This window comes from Eretmochelys imbricata, chromosome 4, assembly GCF_965152235.1.
Source record: "Eretmochelys imbricata isolate rEreImb1 chromosome 4, rEreImb1.hap1, whole genome shotgun sequence".
Taxonomy (NCBI): domain Eukaryota; kingdom Metazoa; phylum Chordata; order Testudines; family Cheloniidae; genus Eretmochelys; species Eretmochelys imbricata.
In genome coordinates, this window is record NC_135575.1 from 47,840,211 (window position 1) to 47,859,342 (window position 19,132).

At 40.8% G+C, this 19,132-nt stretch overlaps 1 protein-coding gene across 5 annotated transcripts in view; it reads left to right on the forward strand.

Moving 5' to 3' along the window:
- Positions 1 to 3,702: 3,702 nt before the first annotated feature.
- JADE1 (jade family PHD finger 1) overlaps positions 3,703 to 19,132 on the forward strand; it is a 61,199-nt gene continuing 45,769 nt past the window's right edge. For 2 of the 5 annotated variants that reach the window (XM_077815219.1, XM_077815221.1), the window contains exons 1-2: positions 6,549 to 6,592; positions 17,928 to 18,005. In XM_077815219.1, coding sequence (XP_077671345.1) covers positions 6,565 to 6,592; positions 17,928 to 18,005 — 106 coding nt within the window. In that variant the 5' untranslated portion in view covers positions 6,549 to 6,564. Of the gene's footprint in view, positions 3,894 to 6,548; positions 6,593 to 17,927; positions 18,006 to 18,502; positions 18,681 to 19,132 lie in introns of those variants that run through there. The other 3 variants (XM_077815220.1, XM_077815222.1, XM_077815223.1) reach the window with 3 other exon arrangements.

Sequence of the window (19,132 nt, forward strand, 5' to 3'; positions counted from 1 at the left end):
CCATCTCTTAAATAGCAGATGCGAGAGCTCTGCTGGAATCCTTACTCCTGAAGATCAGATGCTGGTTCAGCATTTTGTTCTTCCCTTCAAGTTTCTAATCTTAGCGAGAAAGGAATGGAAAGGGGAAAATGGTCTTTATAAATTGAGGCTAAAAGAGCAAAAGGATGGATTAGAGTTGTAAGTGGTACTGTGACTGCATTAAACAGTGGTGAGGGGAACTCAAGTTCATTAGCTCTGCTTTCACTTTCATAGGACAAGACTCTGCAGGGACTAACATGAAGGATGTCAAGCATAAAAGGAATAACTGGTGTTATCAAATAAAGAATGAAACGCAATAGGAAAAATAGACGGTGAAAAGGTTTTAGCAGATGCTGCTGCAGCATTACATCTCCCCTTAAAATTATAACAGAAATATGGAGAAAAGCCATATTTTTTCTTCCTGGCCTTGTTTCAGCTCAGAAACAACAGTACATGGTGTGAAGTGGGATGAATGAAGCAACTATATAAAATACTCATAGATTTGAATAGTTTAGATGCAATTTTAATAAGTATGGAATACACTCGATGTACACTTTGGGGTAGGGGCCATGTCTGCTTACTTGTTTGTATAGAGCCTAGCAAAATGGACCCGATGCTAACTGTATTCTCTGGGTACTACTTGGATAGAAATAAGTAGTAATTATACATTATTATTACACAGAAGGAAGAGAGAGGCCTTGAGTGTTATTGTGCCTGAGAAATTTTATTAAAACAAGATATTAATTAATCTCCTGATTGTGGATATGCCCTATAAAAGAGAGAGGGTGAAATCTTATCCCCATTGAAGTCAATGACAAAATTGCTAATGACTTCAGTAGGAGTAGGATTTTACCTATAACCTGGAGAACTGCTCAGTAGTGGACTGAAAGATAATAGAGGGCTCTATTAGATCTGTCTCTTATTTTATTACTTCTTAACTCCTCTTTAATAAGTTAAGTAGACTTTGTATCAGCATAATTATTTTGGCGAGGGCGTGATTTTTTTAAAATTTATTTTTTACCAAAAATAGTTATATGGGTACAACCCCAAGTGTGCCTTACACTGGCATAGCTTATTTACCTTCCTGTGGGAGAATAGCTGTACTGGGTTATAAAACACCTTTGCACCAGTATAGGTGAAGTGGTACAGCTTGTGTACAGACAAGTCCTAAATCCATCACTGTAATGTGTTTTCCACACCACATGTCATGCTTGTAACTTCTTACAAATCTTTCTCTAATTTTTCAACATACTTCTTAAAGTGTGGACACTAGTACTGTTTCATCAATGCCATATATTTCTACTTAGTATTCCCCTGTTTATATATCCAAGGATTGTGTTAATCCTTTTTACCACAGCATCATACTGGGAGCTCATGTTCAGTTGGGTTTCTACAATGACTTCTAAGTTCTTTTCAGTCACTGCTTTCCAGGATATAGTCCGTAATCCTGTAAGCACTGCCTACACTCTTTGTTCCTAGACATATGAGCTTGTGTACAACACCAAGGTAAGTGCTAATGACTCCTAATATGCAAGTCAGAATTTAGATATTCATTGTTATATTTTTGTTTTACATAAAAAGGCAATGAACTAAGAAAGGGGACAAAGCAACCAGAAATCCAAGGAGAATGAGGCAGGATGGTTTTATTCTTCTTCAACAGAAGGCAGAATACTTGCTCAGAGTGATCACAAAGTCAGATTTTCTACTCTTACTTTGAAAGGGGTCAGGAAGATGGGATCTGGTTGCTGAAAGTTATGATAGGATTACGTGATTTTAAAATAATGTTGTTATAGTTTGTCTATTGATTGATCAATCGTAGGGTTTTATACTACTGCCCATCACCACAGTATCTAAGCAACTTTTGTGTAATATAGACTGACAGTAACAAAGCCCCTAGTGATCTTAATGAAATCTTTCTTATTGGGTTATGAAAAGCTATGTTGTATGGTTTCTGACTGTTTGTTTTGGGGGAGAGAGAGTGGTTGATGTGGTAATGGGGGAAGAGTTTATCAAACAGGAAAGTATTACATTTCCTACAGGCAGTCACCGTTGTGTGAGGGTGTTACATGAGTGACAACTGGCACTGATTCTGCAGACTCTCAGGAGAGTAACTTTATGCATGCAAGTAGCCTAAATTATATCAGTGGGATACGGGTGCAGTTATGACATTATTCTCCTGAGTAAATGTTGGCAGAATTGGGCCTTAAGGTAGGCCTGGGATAATAAAGTTAGATAATAGATTTACATTGGTATGTGAATGAAGCTAAACTACACATGTAAATAAAAAGCTGGGGGAAGAAAGCCCCATTCTAGACTCCCAAACCTGAAGACTGCTAAGGCTGCTTTTCTGGGGAAGAAATAAATATACAAATAAAAACTTTATTTTTTGTTTTGTTTTCACAGTGAAAACATATTAACAAAAAAAGAGGATATTTTTGTAGTTCTGTGTATTTCAGAAAGTGTAACAATGAGTCCAGTTCTGTAGGTGGATGGGTGGGTAGATGTATGATGTGCTTGGATAAATTGTCGATGAATAGCAGAGCAAATCCTTTGCTGAACTAAGGTGTGACATTCTGGCACACAGGGTAAAAGTATTGCCCTGGGGAGCTGCATTAATTTGTAATTATATATATATTTTGTAATTGTGTTTACTGTCTTTGGAATTACTTTCCACAGACAGCTTTATTTCTGTATTTGAGATTATAATACATGTTCTCTATAGCATTATTCTTTCCTGGCTATACCCAGGAACTCTGTGTAAATGAAGAGAGTCCACTGTTTTCCCAAGGAAAATGAATTAACGGACCGAGGAAAAGCATTTTATATTAAAAACTGTTCTGTGTTCTCCATTTAAATGCCCTCTTTTTCATAATGAAAAAATAATTTGATACTGATTCAGAATACATTTTTTCTAAATTGTATTTAAAAATAACTAAATTTGAGCGTCAAGACATTTTGGCCCTATTTTCACCCTTCTCTCCCCAGTCTGCAATGGAAAAGTTTGAGAAGCAGAAGGGTTAGAGTGGGGGACTGAGAATCAGAAGTCATTTCTAATCCTTGCTGTGACTATTACTCACTGTATGAACTTGGGCAAGTTATTTAACCTCTCTGCCTTGGTTTCCCCTTTAAAAAATAGAGCCCTGGCCATGGGGCTTGAATGGTGTGAGGCATTAATAAACTAACAGTTGTGAAATATTTTGAGATATTTGGAAAAAAGTGTTCATGAGTACACATTAAAAATAACAGTAGCAATACCTTGTGCAAACATACATAAATAATTTCCAGACAGTAGGAATGGAATACAGGGCTGCTCTCAAGCAGTGAGTGACAATTTTGAATGAGTATGACTTCAAGCAACGGGTGAGTTCTACTGGAAACTGGAAACATTTCAGTGCAAAATATTCTTCATCACAAGAGGGAGATACTTCAGTAAAATCCATTCAAAAATGAAGGCGTCTCCTTGCAATTGTAAATGGAGCACGACCTCTCCAGTGAGGGCTGTGAAGAGTTAAATCAGACAGTTCCTAAGTGTTGTAGTCTCTCCTCTTCTCTTCCCCACCCTGTTTTTTTCCCCTCTCTGCTCTCTCTCTCTCTCCTTCTAGTTTTGGCAGGGGATTAAAGTAGCTCCCCCCTGTGGCAGCAGTGACCCAGAAATGAGTTTGATTCACAGAGTCCTTCCTCCATAACAAGTAAAAACGTCAGTCTGTGTGTGTGTGTGTGTGTGTGTGTGTGTGAGAGAGAGAGCGAGAGAGTGAAGGGAGCCACAATCTGCTCCCACTTTCCCGTGCTTGTCTGAACTCATGAGGCAGCACAGACCCCTTCGCGCAGAGAAACTCCAACCTCACTGGCAACCATCGCGGCGGCAGCAGCAGCAGGTAACTGTGTCCAGATTCTGACTTTCCTCCTCGCCGCCGCCGCCGCAGAGTGAGCAGGGGGAGCAGCCAGCACAGCCATATTTGATGGGTTTTTGTTGCTTTGCTTTGGAGTTCTCCAGAAGCAGCTAGAGAGCAATTTAATGCCGAAGGTCGCTGCCGAGTGGAAATAATATAGTACGTCATTAATATGGCGCCAAAAGATTTGCTTCTTGATATGGAGCGAGAGGAGGCAGTTGAGTTGCAGCTTCACTATCCCACAAGCAACTTGTGCATTGCTGGGGAGGGAGGGAGCGGTGGGAGGAGGAAATAGATGATTATTTTGCAGCTTTGAGAAACGATGGGATGTAGGGAGTGTTGTGCTAGCTGGTTTTCATTTTGCTGCAGACTTTGCAGTGGCAAATAAGGCTCTTGCAGCTTTCAAGGTGCACCAGCTAAATTAACACAGTTTTGCACGTAGATTTTTTTTATTTTATATGCATTTGACCTGGCTGTAGTTGTTTTTTTTTTAAAGGAGAGTGGGAAGGGGGTTACCCTGAATTAATCAATGCTGTATCAGCCGAGTTGAAAAGTAAAAAGCATGGTATCAACTTGGTAGACAGATGGCAATGGCAGAGCGCAGGTCCTTTTAGATATAGACCTATAGACGGGGGGAGGGGTGGCCATGGCCGGTATCTGTCACTGTGTCACCCACATGTCCAAAATATCCATTGCATCAATTCAAGGGCGGCGAGGGTGTTAGTTTGTGTGTAGGCAGCTTTGCAATTATGTTCACCCAAATCATGGATTTTACTTGCAGTAGTTTTAAAAAATTCTTGGAAAGTATAAAACCGTTCACCGGTGAAATTAGGCAGAAGTTTCCTTTTGGAGTAGGAGAGCGTTGACCAATTAGTCGTGAACTCGATGCGATTGTGATTTTAGGCACTAATAGGCATTTGTTGAGGAAGTGGAGGGGTTTAGTATTGTGCCACAGACCCATTTATTTTCACCCGAGTGCAAGTGTACAGTAGCTCCTGCTGGAGAGCAAGTTGTAACAGCCTGGACGTGCACGTGTTGGGAGAGTGTGAGTGTATGGAGGGAAGGGGGGGTGTTCGTGTGTGTGTCTGAGTAGGGAGGAGGCGGGGGGTGGTGGTTTGGCTGCTCGGGCTCTGCTGGGTGGCAGCAGATTCTCTCGGTGCCCAGCGCTGCTGCTGGTGAGAATGATGGATGCGGGCAAGGGCTGGAATGGGGACCCGCGATTCAGTCCCGCCTGAACGGCCTCGTTTGCTGCAGAGATTCGACACCCCGCTAGCGTCCCCCCCACCCCCCGCGGGGAGGAGGCGGGATTTGCCTCATCGGGCTCCTCTGTGCTGGGTCTGGGAGGGGGAAGGGGCTACTGCAAGCAGGTGCACGGCGGCTGCAAGAGCGGCCAAGAGGCTTCTGAACTTCTCCATTCGGTGCGATCCTTCCCAGTTCCACCACCCCATTCCCGCGGAGGGCTGGCGAGTTCAAATCCACGCGGGGGTTCATTGCACAAGCAAACACGTGCGGGTGCTTGATACCAACTTCTGCAAGCCATTTTCATTCATTCAGGCAGAGATCGGGGGCTAGATTCTGCCCACAACTACCCCGTGCAGTCGCATTCAGACAGGGGTGCCCCTTGAATAACCCCGATTCTATTATGGACACTGTAGAATTAGATCTTTGGGGTGGCACATTAATTTCTCAAATACTACAGTGATGGATACTATTACTATGCATTAAAATAAATAACAGGACAATTCATAATAAGTAGTATAACCATAGTAAATACAGTGAATTGCAATGGCTGTTACCGATGAAGCTCTTACATTTCCCAGGCGATATTGAAATGCATATGTAGTTGTAAGGATATACTAATGAAATCAAGAGGGTGGTTCAAAATGTCTGTGAGATTGTACAGGTGTAAGGGAAGATTTTGGCTCTTAATAGCTCTCCCTCTCCCTTTAGCAAGGCCTTGACAAGGAAATGGGTCTAGGTTATGGTGTTTTCAAATAACCGCCTCATTTCGATCTAACGGGCCATCCTTGGCGTCCCCAGAGTGCAGCGCTGGCGATTATTCCAGTTGCTTTGAAATTAGACAAAGCCGCCCTGCTCCTGCTGCTCGTATCCCTGGACTCTGCCCGTTGCATGCTCAGATTTTGCAGATTTTCAAGCTTTGGGTCTTGCTTTTTTCCCCCTTCAGTATTCCTTAGCAGTTTATGGTGCGGATTTTATTATTCTGGGGGAGGTTGGTGGTAGAGGGTGGTGTGTGTTTGTTTGCACCGCCTGGTGGATGGTTTCCTGTGACAAGAGGTGATACACAGTTTCCAGAACTGTCTGGCAGTGGGAGGAGAGACCGACAGAAAACAAGCTCAAGTCTCAGTGCTGCTGCGAGTCAATCCTAGTCTAAACCGTCCCCCACCTCACCCTCCCCAGACATTGCAACATGGAGAGCGGGGGGTGGAGATGGGGGGGGGGGGGTTGCATGGCTGTAGCAATGGTATGGATTTGGGAAACAGGGAGCTGAGCTCGGGGCATCAAGTTTGATTTGCAGCTGAGGCTGAGCGGATTGGTGCATCTGGTTGGAGGGGAGGAGCAGAGGGAGAGGGACAGGAGGGGGTGGGGGAGATCTGCTCAGTTTCAAACGGAGGCAGACAGGGAAGGTGCGGATGAGATGGGATTTTTGCCTGCTGTGTACGAAGGTGCTATAATCGCTAGAAGGGTTTAGTCCGGCGACAGCAGCGCTGCGTGCGGGGGGGGGGGGGTAATACTTTCTTCCCGGCTTCTCCACCTCCCTGCCCAGTCTTTGTTTGTGTCTGATGCCTCCGACCGGACCTCACTGTACGAGCCGCCTCCGCGGCGAACCCTCGGCCCCAGAATTGCTAAGGCTAGCGATAAATGAGCCCTGTGTTGTGTGGATCGGGAAAGCTGGGTGGGTTTAGGAGACATGACTTTACCTCTTAGCAGCTTGCTGCCCCAGCATGCTAGGAGCTCCGGGTGGGAACGTATATTTGAACCAGAAAGATCTGAAAAATAAAGGGTGAGGTTTTAAGAATACAAGCAGCAAAATTGCTTCATTACCAGAAAAGCAGACTTTAAACATGGCCTTAAAATGAGCCTTCCAAATAAGGAAGCCTTCCTGTAACTAAGACAGGTCTAGATTTGCAGTCCACTATCCCAGCAGTGAATATTTGTTTTGATCACACATGCAAATTATTAAAGTTATTAAATTATTTTTTGTCAATTATTTAGCTTTCAAGAGCTCTGATCTTGGGAACTAAGGTGTCAGTATAGGAGGTTTTGGAACAAATTGATAAGTAATAAGTCACCAGAGCAGATGGAATTCACCCAAGAGTTCTGAAGAAATTTAAATATGAAATTTGAGAACTATTAACTGTGGGATGTAACCTATTGCTTAAATCAGCCTCTGCATTACTGATTTTTTTTAAAGATTCCAGAAATGATCCTGGCAATTACAGTCCAGTAAGCCTAACTTCCGTACCAGGCAAATTGGTTGAAATTATAGTAAAGAATAGAATTATCAGACACATAGATGAACACAGTATATTGGTTAGGAGTCAACACGGCTTTTGTAAATGGTGAGGCATGATTTCTCATTTATTAGAATTTTTTGAAGGTATAAACAAGCATTATGTGGACAAGGATGATTCAGTTGATGTACCTGGACTTTTAAAAATACTGACAAGGTATTACACCAAAGGTTCTTATGCAAACTAAGCAGTCATGGGATAAGACGGAAGGTCTTCTCATGGATCAGTATCTGGTTTAAAAATAGGAAACAAAAAAGGGTAGGAATATTAACAGTCAGTTTTCACAATACAGTAGAGAGAGGTAAATAATGGGGTCCCCCAAAGATTTGTATTTCTATCTGTGTTCTTCAGCATACCCATTAATGAATTGGAAAAGAGTGGATGAATAGCGAGGTGTCAAAATTTGCAGATGATGCAAAATTACTCAAGATAATTTCAAAGGTAACTGCAAAGCGTTGCAAAAGGATTTCACTAAACTGGGTGACTGGGCAATAAAATGGCAGATTTATATGCAGGTCTGTGTAGCTTGAATGCTTGTATCTCTCACCAACAGAATAAAAGATTTTACCTCCCCCGCCTTATCTCTTGTAAAATTGCAGATGAAATTCACTGTTGATAAATGCAAAGTAATGCACATTGAAAAAAAATAATCCCAATGAGAGATACAGAATGATTGGGTGGTAACACTCAAGATCTTGGCATCATTGTGGATAGCTTTCTGAAAACATCCGATCAGCGTGCAGCAGCTGCCCAAATCACACAAAAATGTTAGGAATCATTAGGAAAGAGATAATAAAACAGAAAACATTGTAATGCCACTGTATAAATCTGTGGTACACTCACACATTGAATACTGTGTGAAGTTATGGTTGCCCCGTCTCAAAAGAGGTTTATTGGAAATGGTAAAGATACAGAGGAGAGCAACAAAAATGATTAAGGGGATTGAAACAGCTTCCATAAGAGGAGACATGAATAAGGGCTGAGACTGTTCAACTTAGAAAAGAGATGACTGAGGGGGGAATATGAATGGTGTGGAGAAAGTGAATAGGGAAGTGTTGTTTATCCCTTCACGTAACACAAAAACCGGGGTCACCCGATGAAATAAATAGGCTGCAAGCTTAAAACAAACATAAGGAAGTACTTCTTCACACAATGCACTATCAACCTGTGGAACTCGTTGCCAGGGGTTCTAAAGGCCAAAGCTCTAATGGGGTTCAAAAAAGAATTAAATACATTCATGGAGGATAGGCCCATCAATGCTTATTAGCTAAGATAGTCAGGGATGCAGTCCCATGCTGTGGGTGTTCCTGAATCTCACTGCCAGAAGCTGGGCCTGGACGACAGGATGCATTAATTGATAATTGCCCAGTTTTGATCATTCGTGCATTGTCTCTGAAGCATCTGGCTTTGGCCACTCTCAGAAGACAGTATGCTGGGGTAGATGGACCATTGGTCTGACCTAGTATGGCCTTTCTTATGGGAATTAACATACCTATGATTAATTTTCCTCTGCAGGCCCTTTCCTTTTAGGTAGTAATTTTTATTCTAATAAAATTAATCTGATGCCAGCAAGCAGAGACTATGCTGGATTTCCAGTTCTGTCACTCATCAAATAATAATGGGCCATGCCTTGACACAAATGACTAGTTTATGTAGCCACATGAAAGCTTTAAACATAGAAACTTTGAGTAGTCGTTACATTAGAAGTTATGGTAATCGAATAGCAACAGGTGTTTTCCTTTTATTTTCAATTTTAACTTTTATTTTAAATAAAAGATGATTACTGTCACACCCATTCCCAAAGAAAGAGATTTAACTGTAATTTGGATTAACTCTTTTGCAAGTAATTGTTCTCTTTTTTTAAATAAACATGTTTGCAAGCCCTAAAACCTTACTAAATATTATACTAAAATATGTTTGGTATGATTCTGTTTCTAGAGGTTCTCACACTCAGTGGGATATTCTGTTCAGACAGTAAGGGGTGTGCATTTTAGTGACCGGATTCTCCCTCCAGAGGCAGATTTCCTCCCACTGCCTGTTTTAAGCTGTGGTTCATACATATGTCTACAATGAAATAATAAAAAACACATAGCTGCAAATTTCCCTTCTAGCTTCTCTGTTTTCATTTCTAGATCACAGAAATATTAAAAAAATGCATCCTCTGCCCAATGGTTTTCCCATATGCTCAGTGCTGCCTCTTTACACTGCTGCTACCTGCTAGAATTGGCCCAGTTAACAGCTCACTTTAGATTGAAGCAGTCAAATAAATCTAATGGGTTAAATTAATAGGTAGGGTCCAATTTCTCATTCCTCTATACCCTGAGTAGTCATTTACACCAGTGCAAAGGCAATGTAAAAGGCTACCAAAACCAGAATGGTAGCATATTGCACTCACTTTGCAGTGTAAGTGAGTACACAAGTGGTAAGGCAATGATAATTGACCTGATAAAGCAGAATTTGGCTCTGTCCTGGTGTGGATTTTGAATAGCTCTACTGAAGTCAATGGAAATACTCCAGATTCATATGGCAAGATTCATACTTCAGATTTGGCCCATATATTTCCCATGCAAGTTTGTGAGGGCTTGTTCTCCACATATCCAGTCTCTGTGGCCTTTCTACTGCAGAAATGCCCAATATCCCTTTAAAGATAGAATGCTAGCTCAAGTTATATTTCTTGTGTGCATGAAAAAGTGGGATAGCAGAGTATTTTAAACTTGATCAAGATGAGTTCTAAAGTATCAGCATGGATTTTATTGGGATAATATTACTTTTGATTTGGGTTTATACCTCTTTTCACATATCTGTCTGTAATATATAAAGCACAATGTTTTCTGGGTGGTATTTGTTGGTGAAGGGAACTAGAAAAGCTGTTTAAGGGATATAGTAATTGGAGACAAATGTCTTCATCTAACATTCAGTTGATTAAGACTAGATTATTCTTTGCTTCCCATTTATACAAAAGTGTTTGAAGTGATCTCTTGTGTGGTGATGATAATTAGGTCTTAGTGTAGTCAGTATCGTTGCAATTAGTCTGTTACTTTCAAGAAAAGCTAATTTTTGAGTCTGTGTTCAGGGTGTACATCTGTCATAATTCTGCTTTCTTTCCTTACTGTCTCTGCAGCTGTGCAGTGCAGTTTATTACAGTGACACACATTTAACGCTGTTATAGTTAATGGTCTAGAGTTTGAATTATAAACTCTGTTTACGCAGAGGTTCATAAAACCATTAAAAAATTCTCTGGTGGGAAATCTGATATATAAAAGCTTTGACCTGAGGATGCTCATTTAATTTTTTTATAATCATTATAAAAATCTTTCTGTTTAGTCATTAAAATAATAGCAGTTTGCCGCTTTTAAATGACACCTTCTTCCCCAGCCTACCCATCACTTAGAAAGAACTTCAGGTCAGATTCAACAACCAAAAAAGAAAAAATACGTGGAGTTTTGTTACCAGGCAATTGAAGCATGAAAAATTCTATTTAGAGTGTGTGTACATTTTGTGCCATTTTTTACATGACATTGTCTGGGCTTCTGTTCTGAGGAAACTAGATTGCCTACTTGAAAAAGAAATGGGGTCAGATTTTGTCCTCAGTTCTATATCTGTGCAATTCTGATATCGGCCTTTAGTTTAATTTTTTTGTCTCTTCTTTCCTTGTCTAAATTAGTTTCTTACAGCGCTAAGAAAAGCAAAGCCCATCAACGTATATTATTGATAAGAACAGAGGATTTGCCATACTGTATCTCACTGTAGGTTCAGATCCAGTACTTTGCATCTGTCAATGGATCACTCTGAGGCAAGCCAGAAATTCGGTGTCTTTACTGCACCTAGCCAGTTGTGTCGCAAAGTACTGGGGATGGATATTATTACTGGACACCTGCAAAGATTTGGAAGTATGAAATGATTCTGAAGTAGGATATTGTATTTGATTACTAATTAGTCATTTATTTGCATCATATTTTACAGATATTTCTGTTAAGTAAGGATTATCACTATGTCATAGACACTAATGGCTCAGAAGCCGCCTCCCAGACTATTAAACATTATGCATTTTAAAATGGTCTGAATAGTATTCAGCACTTGCCCAGTGCTTTACATCTTCAAAGCAGTGTACTTAACTAATGAATTAAAGACAGATTATAGTTTGTAGAGCCAGTGCAGCGAAAGAGGAAGAACAGAGCACCTTTAGTAGCCCAGAGATATGACCGGTGGTGGTAGGTATGTCTGTGTAGGCAATAATGCTTTCTGGGCTCTAGGGAAGAGCAGAGAGCAGCAGCACTAGTTGTACCCTGTGCATGTGTAGTGTCTGTCATCCAGCTCCCAGTACTGCCCTGATGTGGCTAGTCAGTTTGCACGTGGTGGGGAGTCATAGGGTCATGACCTCTACCCCATCCAGACATGCCCTCGCTGCTGTGTGCAGCACTTAGAGAAACACTGATTGTCCCAACACCCCTTGTGATCCAGGAGCGCAAGCAGCAGAGTCATGGCTGCCTCGAGCAAAACTGTGCTTTTAGGGCTCCCCAGTCTCCACTTCCTTCTACACCATACTTGCAAATGGGCGGCTGTAATAAAGCTGTTAGTAGACATAGGTATTGGCATACTGTGTATTGGTAGAAAGAAAAGGAGTACTTGTGGCACCTTAGAGACTAACAGTCTCACTTCCAGGAAAGATGGTTGATCTTTAATATTAAAAGTATGTCACTGGAAAGTAAGCCACAACCTACATTGTTAAAGGAATGCTAAAGGTTTGATTTAAAGATGCAAAAGTTAGGAGAGTTCTAAAGTTCTAGACTGACATATGGATCAAGCCTTTGTGTTGATTTATCATGCATGATGTGTAAGAATGTTCTAAGACTTACGCAGTATCAGGTCACAACAAAATAGGGACAAAGTGTGAACTATAATTCTGAATTACTTTGTTTTGAAGGTTTAATAAACGAGATTTCTGTCTTACTGTAAAGGTGAACTGCACTAACAATTTAAATATTTATAATATTCAACTATTCTGAGCCAAATTATTAACATCAGTGTAAATCTGGAATAACTTTGTTATCACTGGAATTCCTGCTATTTACACCAGCATAACTGAGGACAAATTTGTCTTACAGGGAACATATATTGTAGAGTGATTACTGCACTTTATTCCATTAGTGCCAAGTAGATTTTTGCTTTGTTTTTTCAATAGCTGGGATCGTGCTGGGTTGAATACTGTGTGGCCAAATGCTCATTCACAAATGGGCAAGAACTCAGGAAAAGCTGGAGTAGAATGGTTGTAAGACTGAAATTATATTTGCTACCTTATCCAAAGTTCTTGGTTAGTCTCCTTGCTCTTGGCCAGAGGCTATCTAGTATTTCAGTCCAAGCTGGATAGAAATATTATTCTCATTTCTTGTCTGAAAGAAATCGAAATAGTAGTTTGTACTATGTATGCTTGGAATCTGCTATGATCGGCACCTGAGCGTCACAATGTACATAAAATGCTATTTGCAATTTCTGTGTATATAATAATTGTGGACCAAATGCGAAAAAGTCTGAGATGGACCAACAGGGATGTCTAGGGCTATGAGTATGCAGCTTAGATATTTGTATTTTATTTTTTCATTGTTTCTCTCAGTGCCCTCTTTACTTGAATCATAGGAAATATTTTCACTGTAAGAAAATTTTACATTGGTATTGTTAAATTTCTTTAAATTGCAAGTAGAATTTGTGGCTTGGGAGGAGGTGTAAGTTGGGGCACAGGTGTATTTCATCCTCGTGAGTAGGCTTAGTCCTGAAGCTCATAGATTCCCTGGGTATGTTTTCCAAGCCTTTTTTTGAGATTTGAATCTGAATTTTGCAAATGAGCTTTCTTTATTATGGGTCATACCAAATCCTGGATCTGTAATCTTTAAACTTAATCCAAATCTATATCCAAACTTTGTGGCTGCTGCCTGACTCATGTATTTTGATCTTGATATTTGTATCTGTTTATTAAATGCATAAAGTTCTAGTTTATTCTAAAACTGTTGATTCAGAAAGAGTTTAATAATATAATTGTGAGAGATTGTGTAACTGATTATTATTCTTTCACCTCTGAATGTATGTTGCCCTCTGAAATAGTTATGAAAAATCATGATGAAATGAGCTACAGTACAGACCCGTTTACGCGCGGATGTCAGGAGTCAAGCTGTCACCACCTCGTGTTAACGGACCGCGGATTAAGAGGGCCATGCTGAAAAATGTGTCTATGATTCACTTAGAAAAAAACGCCATTATTTCTGCTTTTTCTGGCTCGCATTTTTTTCTTCCTTATGAAGTCTGTCATTCACCGCAGATGAATGATTTCGATATTTTCTGCATTTTGCTCTTCCATAAGTCTTACAACAGTTTCTACAGCACTAAGGGCTTCTGTGGGCGAAAATTTGACCTTTTCAACGACATCCTCGCCATCACTTTTGCGGTCCGACGTAGCCTAGCAGCCCGTTAATATTTCTTCCTCGGACAGAAATTCTGAAGTCGGGCCTACTTCATCCATCTCTAGCCACTCAGTAATGATTTCCGGTGACGTATACAAACTAAAATCTTTTATCATTTAAAAGAGAAGTTTACCTTTTATCCTCTTTTGACTGTGTGCGTGTTAGAAGGATGTCGTCTTCCGAAAATCCTTCAAAGTCTGGCTCTGAATCAGTGCCACTGCTGGAGTTTTCCGAGTCTGAGCCGTCTTTGACAGAAAAGACATCACTGAGAGCCTTCATCCAGCAGTTTTCAGTGGATTTTTGTTTTACTCCGTCCCAAGCTTTTTTAACTAAATAAATAATTTTCTTCATGTTTAACTGTTTCAGGAATTCGGAAATGCCTGAAAATGTGCATGACACGGTTGCTGAAATCAGCTCCCGTCCATAATTGTTCTTAAAATTCTGAATAATGCCCTGGTCTAAAAGTTGAATTTTTGATGTTGTGTTGAATGGTAGGTATAGCACTCAAATTGTTCCATCACTCGATACCAGTGATTCGGCTGGAGGATGGGCTGGACAATTTTCAAGTAGCAAAAGTGCTTTGGCTTCGAGTTTCTTCAATTGCAGATGCTTATGAACAGCTGGAACAAAACTGTTGTGGAACCAGTTGTTGAAAATGTGTCTCGTCATCCAAGCATTTTTGCTGTTAGTGTATATTACTGGCAGTTTGGCTCTATTGAGGTGATTAAAGCAGCAAGGGTTATGAAAGCGGCCAACGAGAAGAGGGGCAAGCTTATGGCTGCCCGTCTTATTACTACAAAAAAGACGAGTCACACGATCTTTTATCTTTTTAAATCCAGCTGTTTTCTGTGTCTTGTAATTAAAGGTTAAAGTCTTATCAGGTAGCAGTTTTGAAAATAAAGCTGTTTCATCACAATTATAAAGTTCTTCATGGTAGTCTTCATTTTGTAAAATAGATTTTTAACTTGGCGGAAACATGTTCGCGGCCAATTCATTGGCTGATCGGCTTTCTCCAGTTATCGATACCTGCACTATGCCATGGCGCTTTTTAAAATGACTTATAAACCCCTTGCTGGCTTGGAATGACTCATCCCCTATTAAATTTCCAAATTTTGTCATTTGGGCTTGAAGAATTGGCCCACTTAGCGGCATTCCTTTCAGCCTTTGCTGAGCAAACCCTGTGCGCATGGCTTTGTCTATGGTGGGTTTTGCTGAATAGCACACACGTTTTCGCTTAAGCCCCGCAACAGAATCAATATTTTGTACAAAGCCATTCAGTTTAGATTCATTTTTTAGCCATCCTCAGAGAGTAGATTCAGCAATCCCAGTATCTTTCGAAATTTTGGCCTGGGTTTCTCCGCTATTTATTCGATCTATTACAGCCGGCTTTTGGTTTCATATTAACTTTTAGTGGACAAACATTTGTAACATAAAACCACCGTGGATCTCCAAGACAGCCATATTCACTCTAATGTCTGATACAGTAAGTCACTTTGGGTTAGATAAATCAATCTTACTGATTTTACATATCAAGTTTGCATATACTTGTGCCACAAAGGAGGAAAATCCGCCAATGCATCAACCCTTATTATTGTACCAGGTTCCCTGGAGAAGTAAAAGATAACTGTGGCTTTCATTACTCAAGATCTTTCAACGATGATAAAATGGGAGTTAATTAAGCAAAAAACCCTTACCCTTTATGTATATGAGTAATTTTGCTTGAGAAGGTATTAGTCTCAATAAAACCATACAATCTGCAGGTTTTGGTCAAGACTTCCCTCTTTTCAAGTGGGAATTGTTCTTACAAAAGTTGAAAGCACTAAAGTATTGTTTTACTACAATTAGACATATTTGTCTCTCTGAACCTGGTTATGTATTGAAGCTGTTTCTTCCACTGGCCCCTACAGCATGGAGCTGTTTTGCTGAAAGGTTCTTAGGAAATCCCAGTTTATATGAGAATACCAGGTTTAGATTTTCTGCACCAGGTAAGAATCGAAAACCTTAGGCATCTGATTTCTGAATCTGCCCCTAGAAGGTGTGCATTGGCATTTTGCTGCTAATGCATCACCCAGTTCTCATTGTCACTACAGTTGATACATGACAAATGAAGACTCATGGAATTTGATGTACACCCTAGAATACTTGTCACTTTAACTCATGGTGAACATGCTTTGCTACACTTGTCATGTCATGTTGTTTCCGCTTTTTAACTTCAATTTTTATGGGCTTTTGCATGTCGATGTTCACCAGCTATTGAAGACCTTAAAGAAAATTTAATTTAGAATTATTCCACATCATAAAACATTAGAACATATCACCTCTGCTTGGGGTATTGGGGTTAAGATACACACCCTTTCACCTCTAAGTCAGTAGGTTCAAGGGCAGCTCAGCTTGATAGTTACTGAAAGTCATTGCCATCCAGCAGTTTCCTATCAGCCTCTGTATGACAAGTTGGGGAGTCTGTCTAACTCCTCCAGAACAGGCATGCTGTATCAAAGAAGCCAGCATAACAATTGGCATTAGGCCAGGAAGGGTAATAAAGCATGCTTGGGAGGAGGGAACTATTCTGTCATCACAGAGGTAGTTTCTTCTAGAGTAGTTGTTCTCAAACTTTTTTTTTCGCAGACCACTTGAAAATTGCTGAGGGTCTCGGTGGACCACATAATGATCTTTCCAAATGTAGTAGTCCAAATGTACCATTAGCTAACTATTGTAAAGCGCTTTGGATAAAAAAGCTATATATAAAAAAGTAATAATAATTAACATTTTTTTGTTCTACAAATAAAAGCACACAACTCATATTTTAATATCAGTAGTCTTACCTTTCTAATGCAATGGATGTGCCCTCTCTCCCCTGTCACGGCAGCCCCCGAGCTGGGGCTGGGAAGGAGGGGGGTTTCTCCCCGCCATGGCAGCCCCCGAGCTGGGGCTGGGAAGGAGGGGGGTTTCTCCCCCGCCATGGCAGCCCCCGAGCTGGGGCTGGGAAGGAGGGGGGTTTCTCCCCCGCCATGGCAGCCCCCGAGCTGGGGCTGGGAAGGAGGGGGGTTTCTCCCCCGCCATGGCAGCCCCCAAGCAGGGGCTGGGAAGGAGGGGGGTTTCTCCCCCGCCATGGCAGCCCCCAAGCTGGGGCTGGGAAGGAGGGGGGTTTCTCCCCTGCCACGGCAGCCCCCAAGCTGGGGCTGGGAAGGAGGGCCGTCTTTCCCTGGCCGCTGCATTCCTGCACGTCTCAAATTTCCCTCACTCCCTCTTCTCACCCCATTGCCCCCTCCCACCTACCTCCTATTTCCCCCCAGGCCACCACTTCACGTTACATGTGCATCATCTCCAGGGTCCAGGTAGCTAATTAGTGGAGCCACACCTGCACCTCCACTAATTAGGTGGGTGGCCCTTCATTTTCTTGTGTGCGGCCACCCAGGCGCGCACCTCAGAGGGAACTATCTGGAGACCACCTGAAAGGAGCTTGGGTCCACAGACCATAGTTTGAGAACTATGTTCTAGAACTCTGTTCTAGAGCATGGTTGACGCACATTAGCTGGTTAGGGAAGGGAAGCCTGCATTGCTGCTCCGTGCTCTGTGGATAAATGGAAGACTTTTTTCTCCAGTGCTGTTAGGCTGGCACCTTCTACCAGGACTGAAATTGCTTTAAAAGCATATCAGCCAATGTACATATTTACAGAGGCAATAATACTATAATTTTATTGCTTATCTAGAGCCACAGTGGGGTGGAGGAAAATCTAACCAGTGAGAGTACTTTTACTGTAGGGTTCACCTACACAAAACACAAAAATATGCTTTTGCTTCTTGAGATGAATGTGACCACAGAACTGTCATCACACCTCATTAAATCACATTTTCATCTGCCGATATGATATATGTCTAGTTACTCATCGTTTGGATGTTTACTGTTTATATTTTAAATGCTATTTAAAGCTGTTTTTTTTCATTTGTGTGCTATAAATTCTGGAATGTCATCTGAAACACAACTTGATGGTTGTGTATTATCTTGGGTTAAGTGCTGTCTCATTTCTTTACAGGCCACCAGCTGTTTCCCGTGGAGATCATGAAACGAGGTCGGCTTCCTAGCAGCAGTGAGGATTCTGATGACAATGGCAGTAAGTGCTTCTTTGTTGTGGTTGGAGTGCACTAGGTTATGAGTTTGTTGAAACCATATTTTAATGTAATATTTTACATAACAGAGGTATTTTGCATAGCAGCTGGGTCACAGAAAGCTGGAGAACACAAATATTAGGAAACTGTTCTAAAAATATTTTCAGAATAGGTGAGCTGTAGATAACAGGATCCCACAAGACTTGCTGTTGATTATAGAGTGTTTGATAATAAGGTGAAACAAATAATTTTTTTAAAGGTCCTTTGTGGTGCAAGCAATACAGCTTATCATTAAAAGAACAGAATTAGCACATCAGTGCCAGAATGTCAATCATTGTGCTTAATATGTGGTCCTAGTAACTCACTAGATCCTCTATTCCATGGCTTTCCGGTGGCTGGAGCTACTTGCAAGAATGTTTTGTAAACTGACAAGATTTATGAACTTCCAGAGATGAACGATTATGGTCGCTTCTTGCTTGGAAACCAGGAGAATCCTGACTACACTTAGAGGACATGGAGATACGTCAAGAATAAAAGGGTGTTTCTTACAGCCAGTCAGAAAACAAAGCCCAGCTGTGTGTATACATACAGAGATTACCTAGGAAAAAACAGATGTGGAAGTGCAGTGAGCAGGTTTGGGGCCACTGCATCATGGACGCTGAAGCCTCTCAGGATGACAGGTCAGAGGTTTTATCATTATGTCACACATCATCTCAGATCTTATGGGAAATTCTTGATTTGAGGTCTACAGGTGAGCATAATGCATATGTTGGATTTGTGTCTCAAACTACAAAGTAATTTTAGACAATAGTAAAGAAAAGCTAGAATGAAGCCAAGTGAAGCCTGGAAAGAAAGTGCAACAAAAGCAAGAGAGAAAGGAAGTGGTATACACTTGAAATAATATTTGGAGAAAATATTAATAAAATCTGACAGGTATTTATCAAATAATTTAACAAATACATTTTGAATTATTTGACAAGACCTACTACTAAGTTATACTTTATTATTACATAGAAAGGTGATTATCAATTTGTTAGTTAACACTGCGTAATAAATAGTACACAACTACTTTTTTCCTTTAACTCACAGCGGGCATAAAAACACAGGTATTTTTTATCCTAGCTAGCCGTTT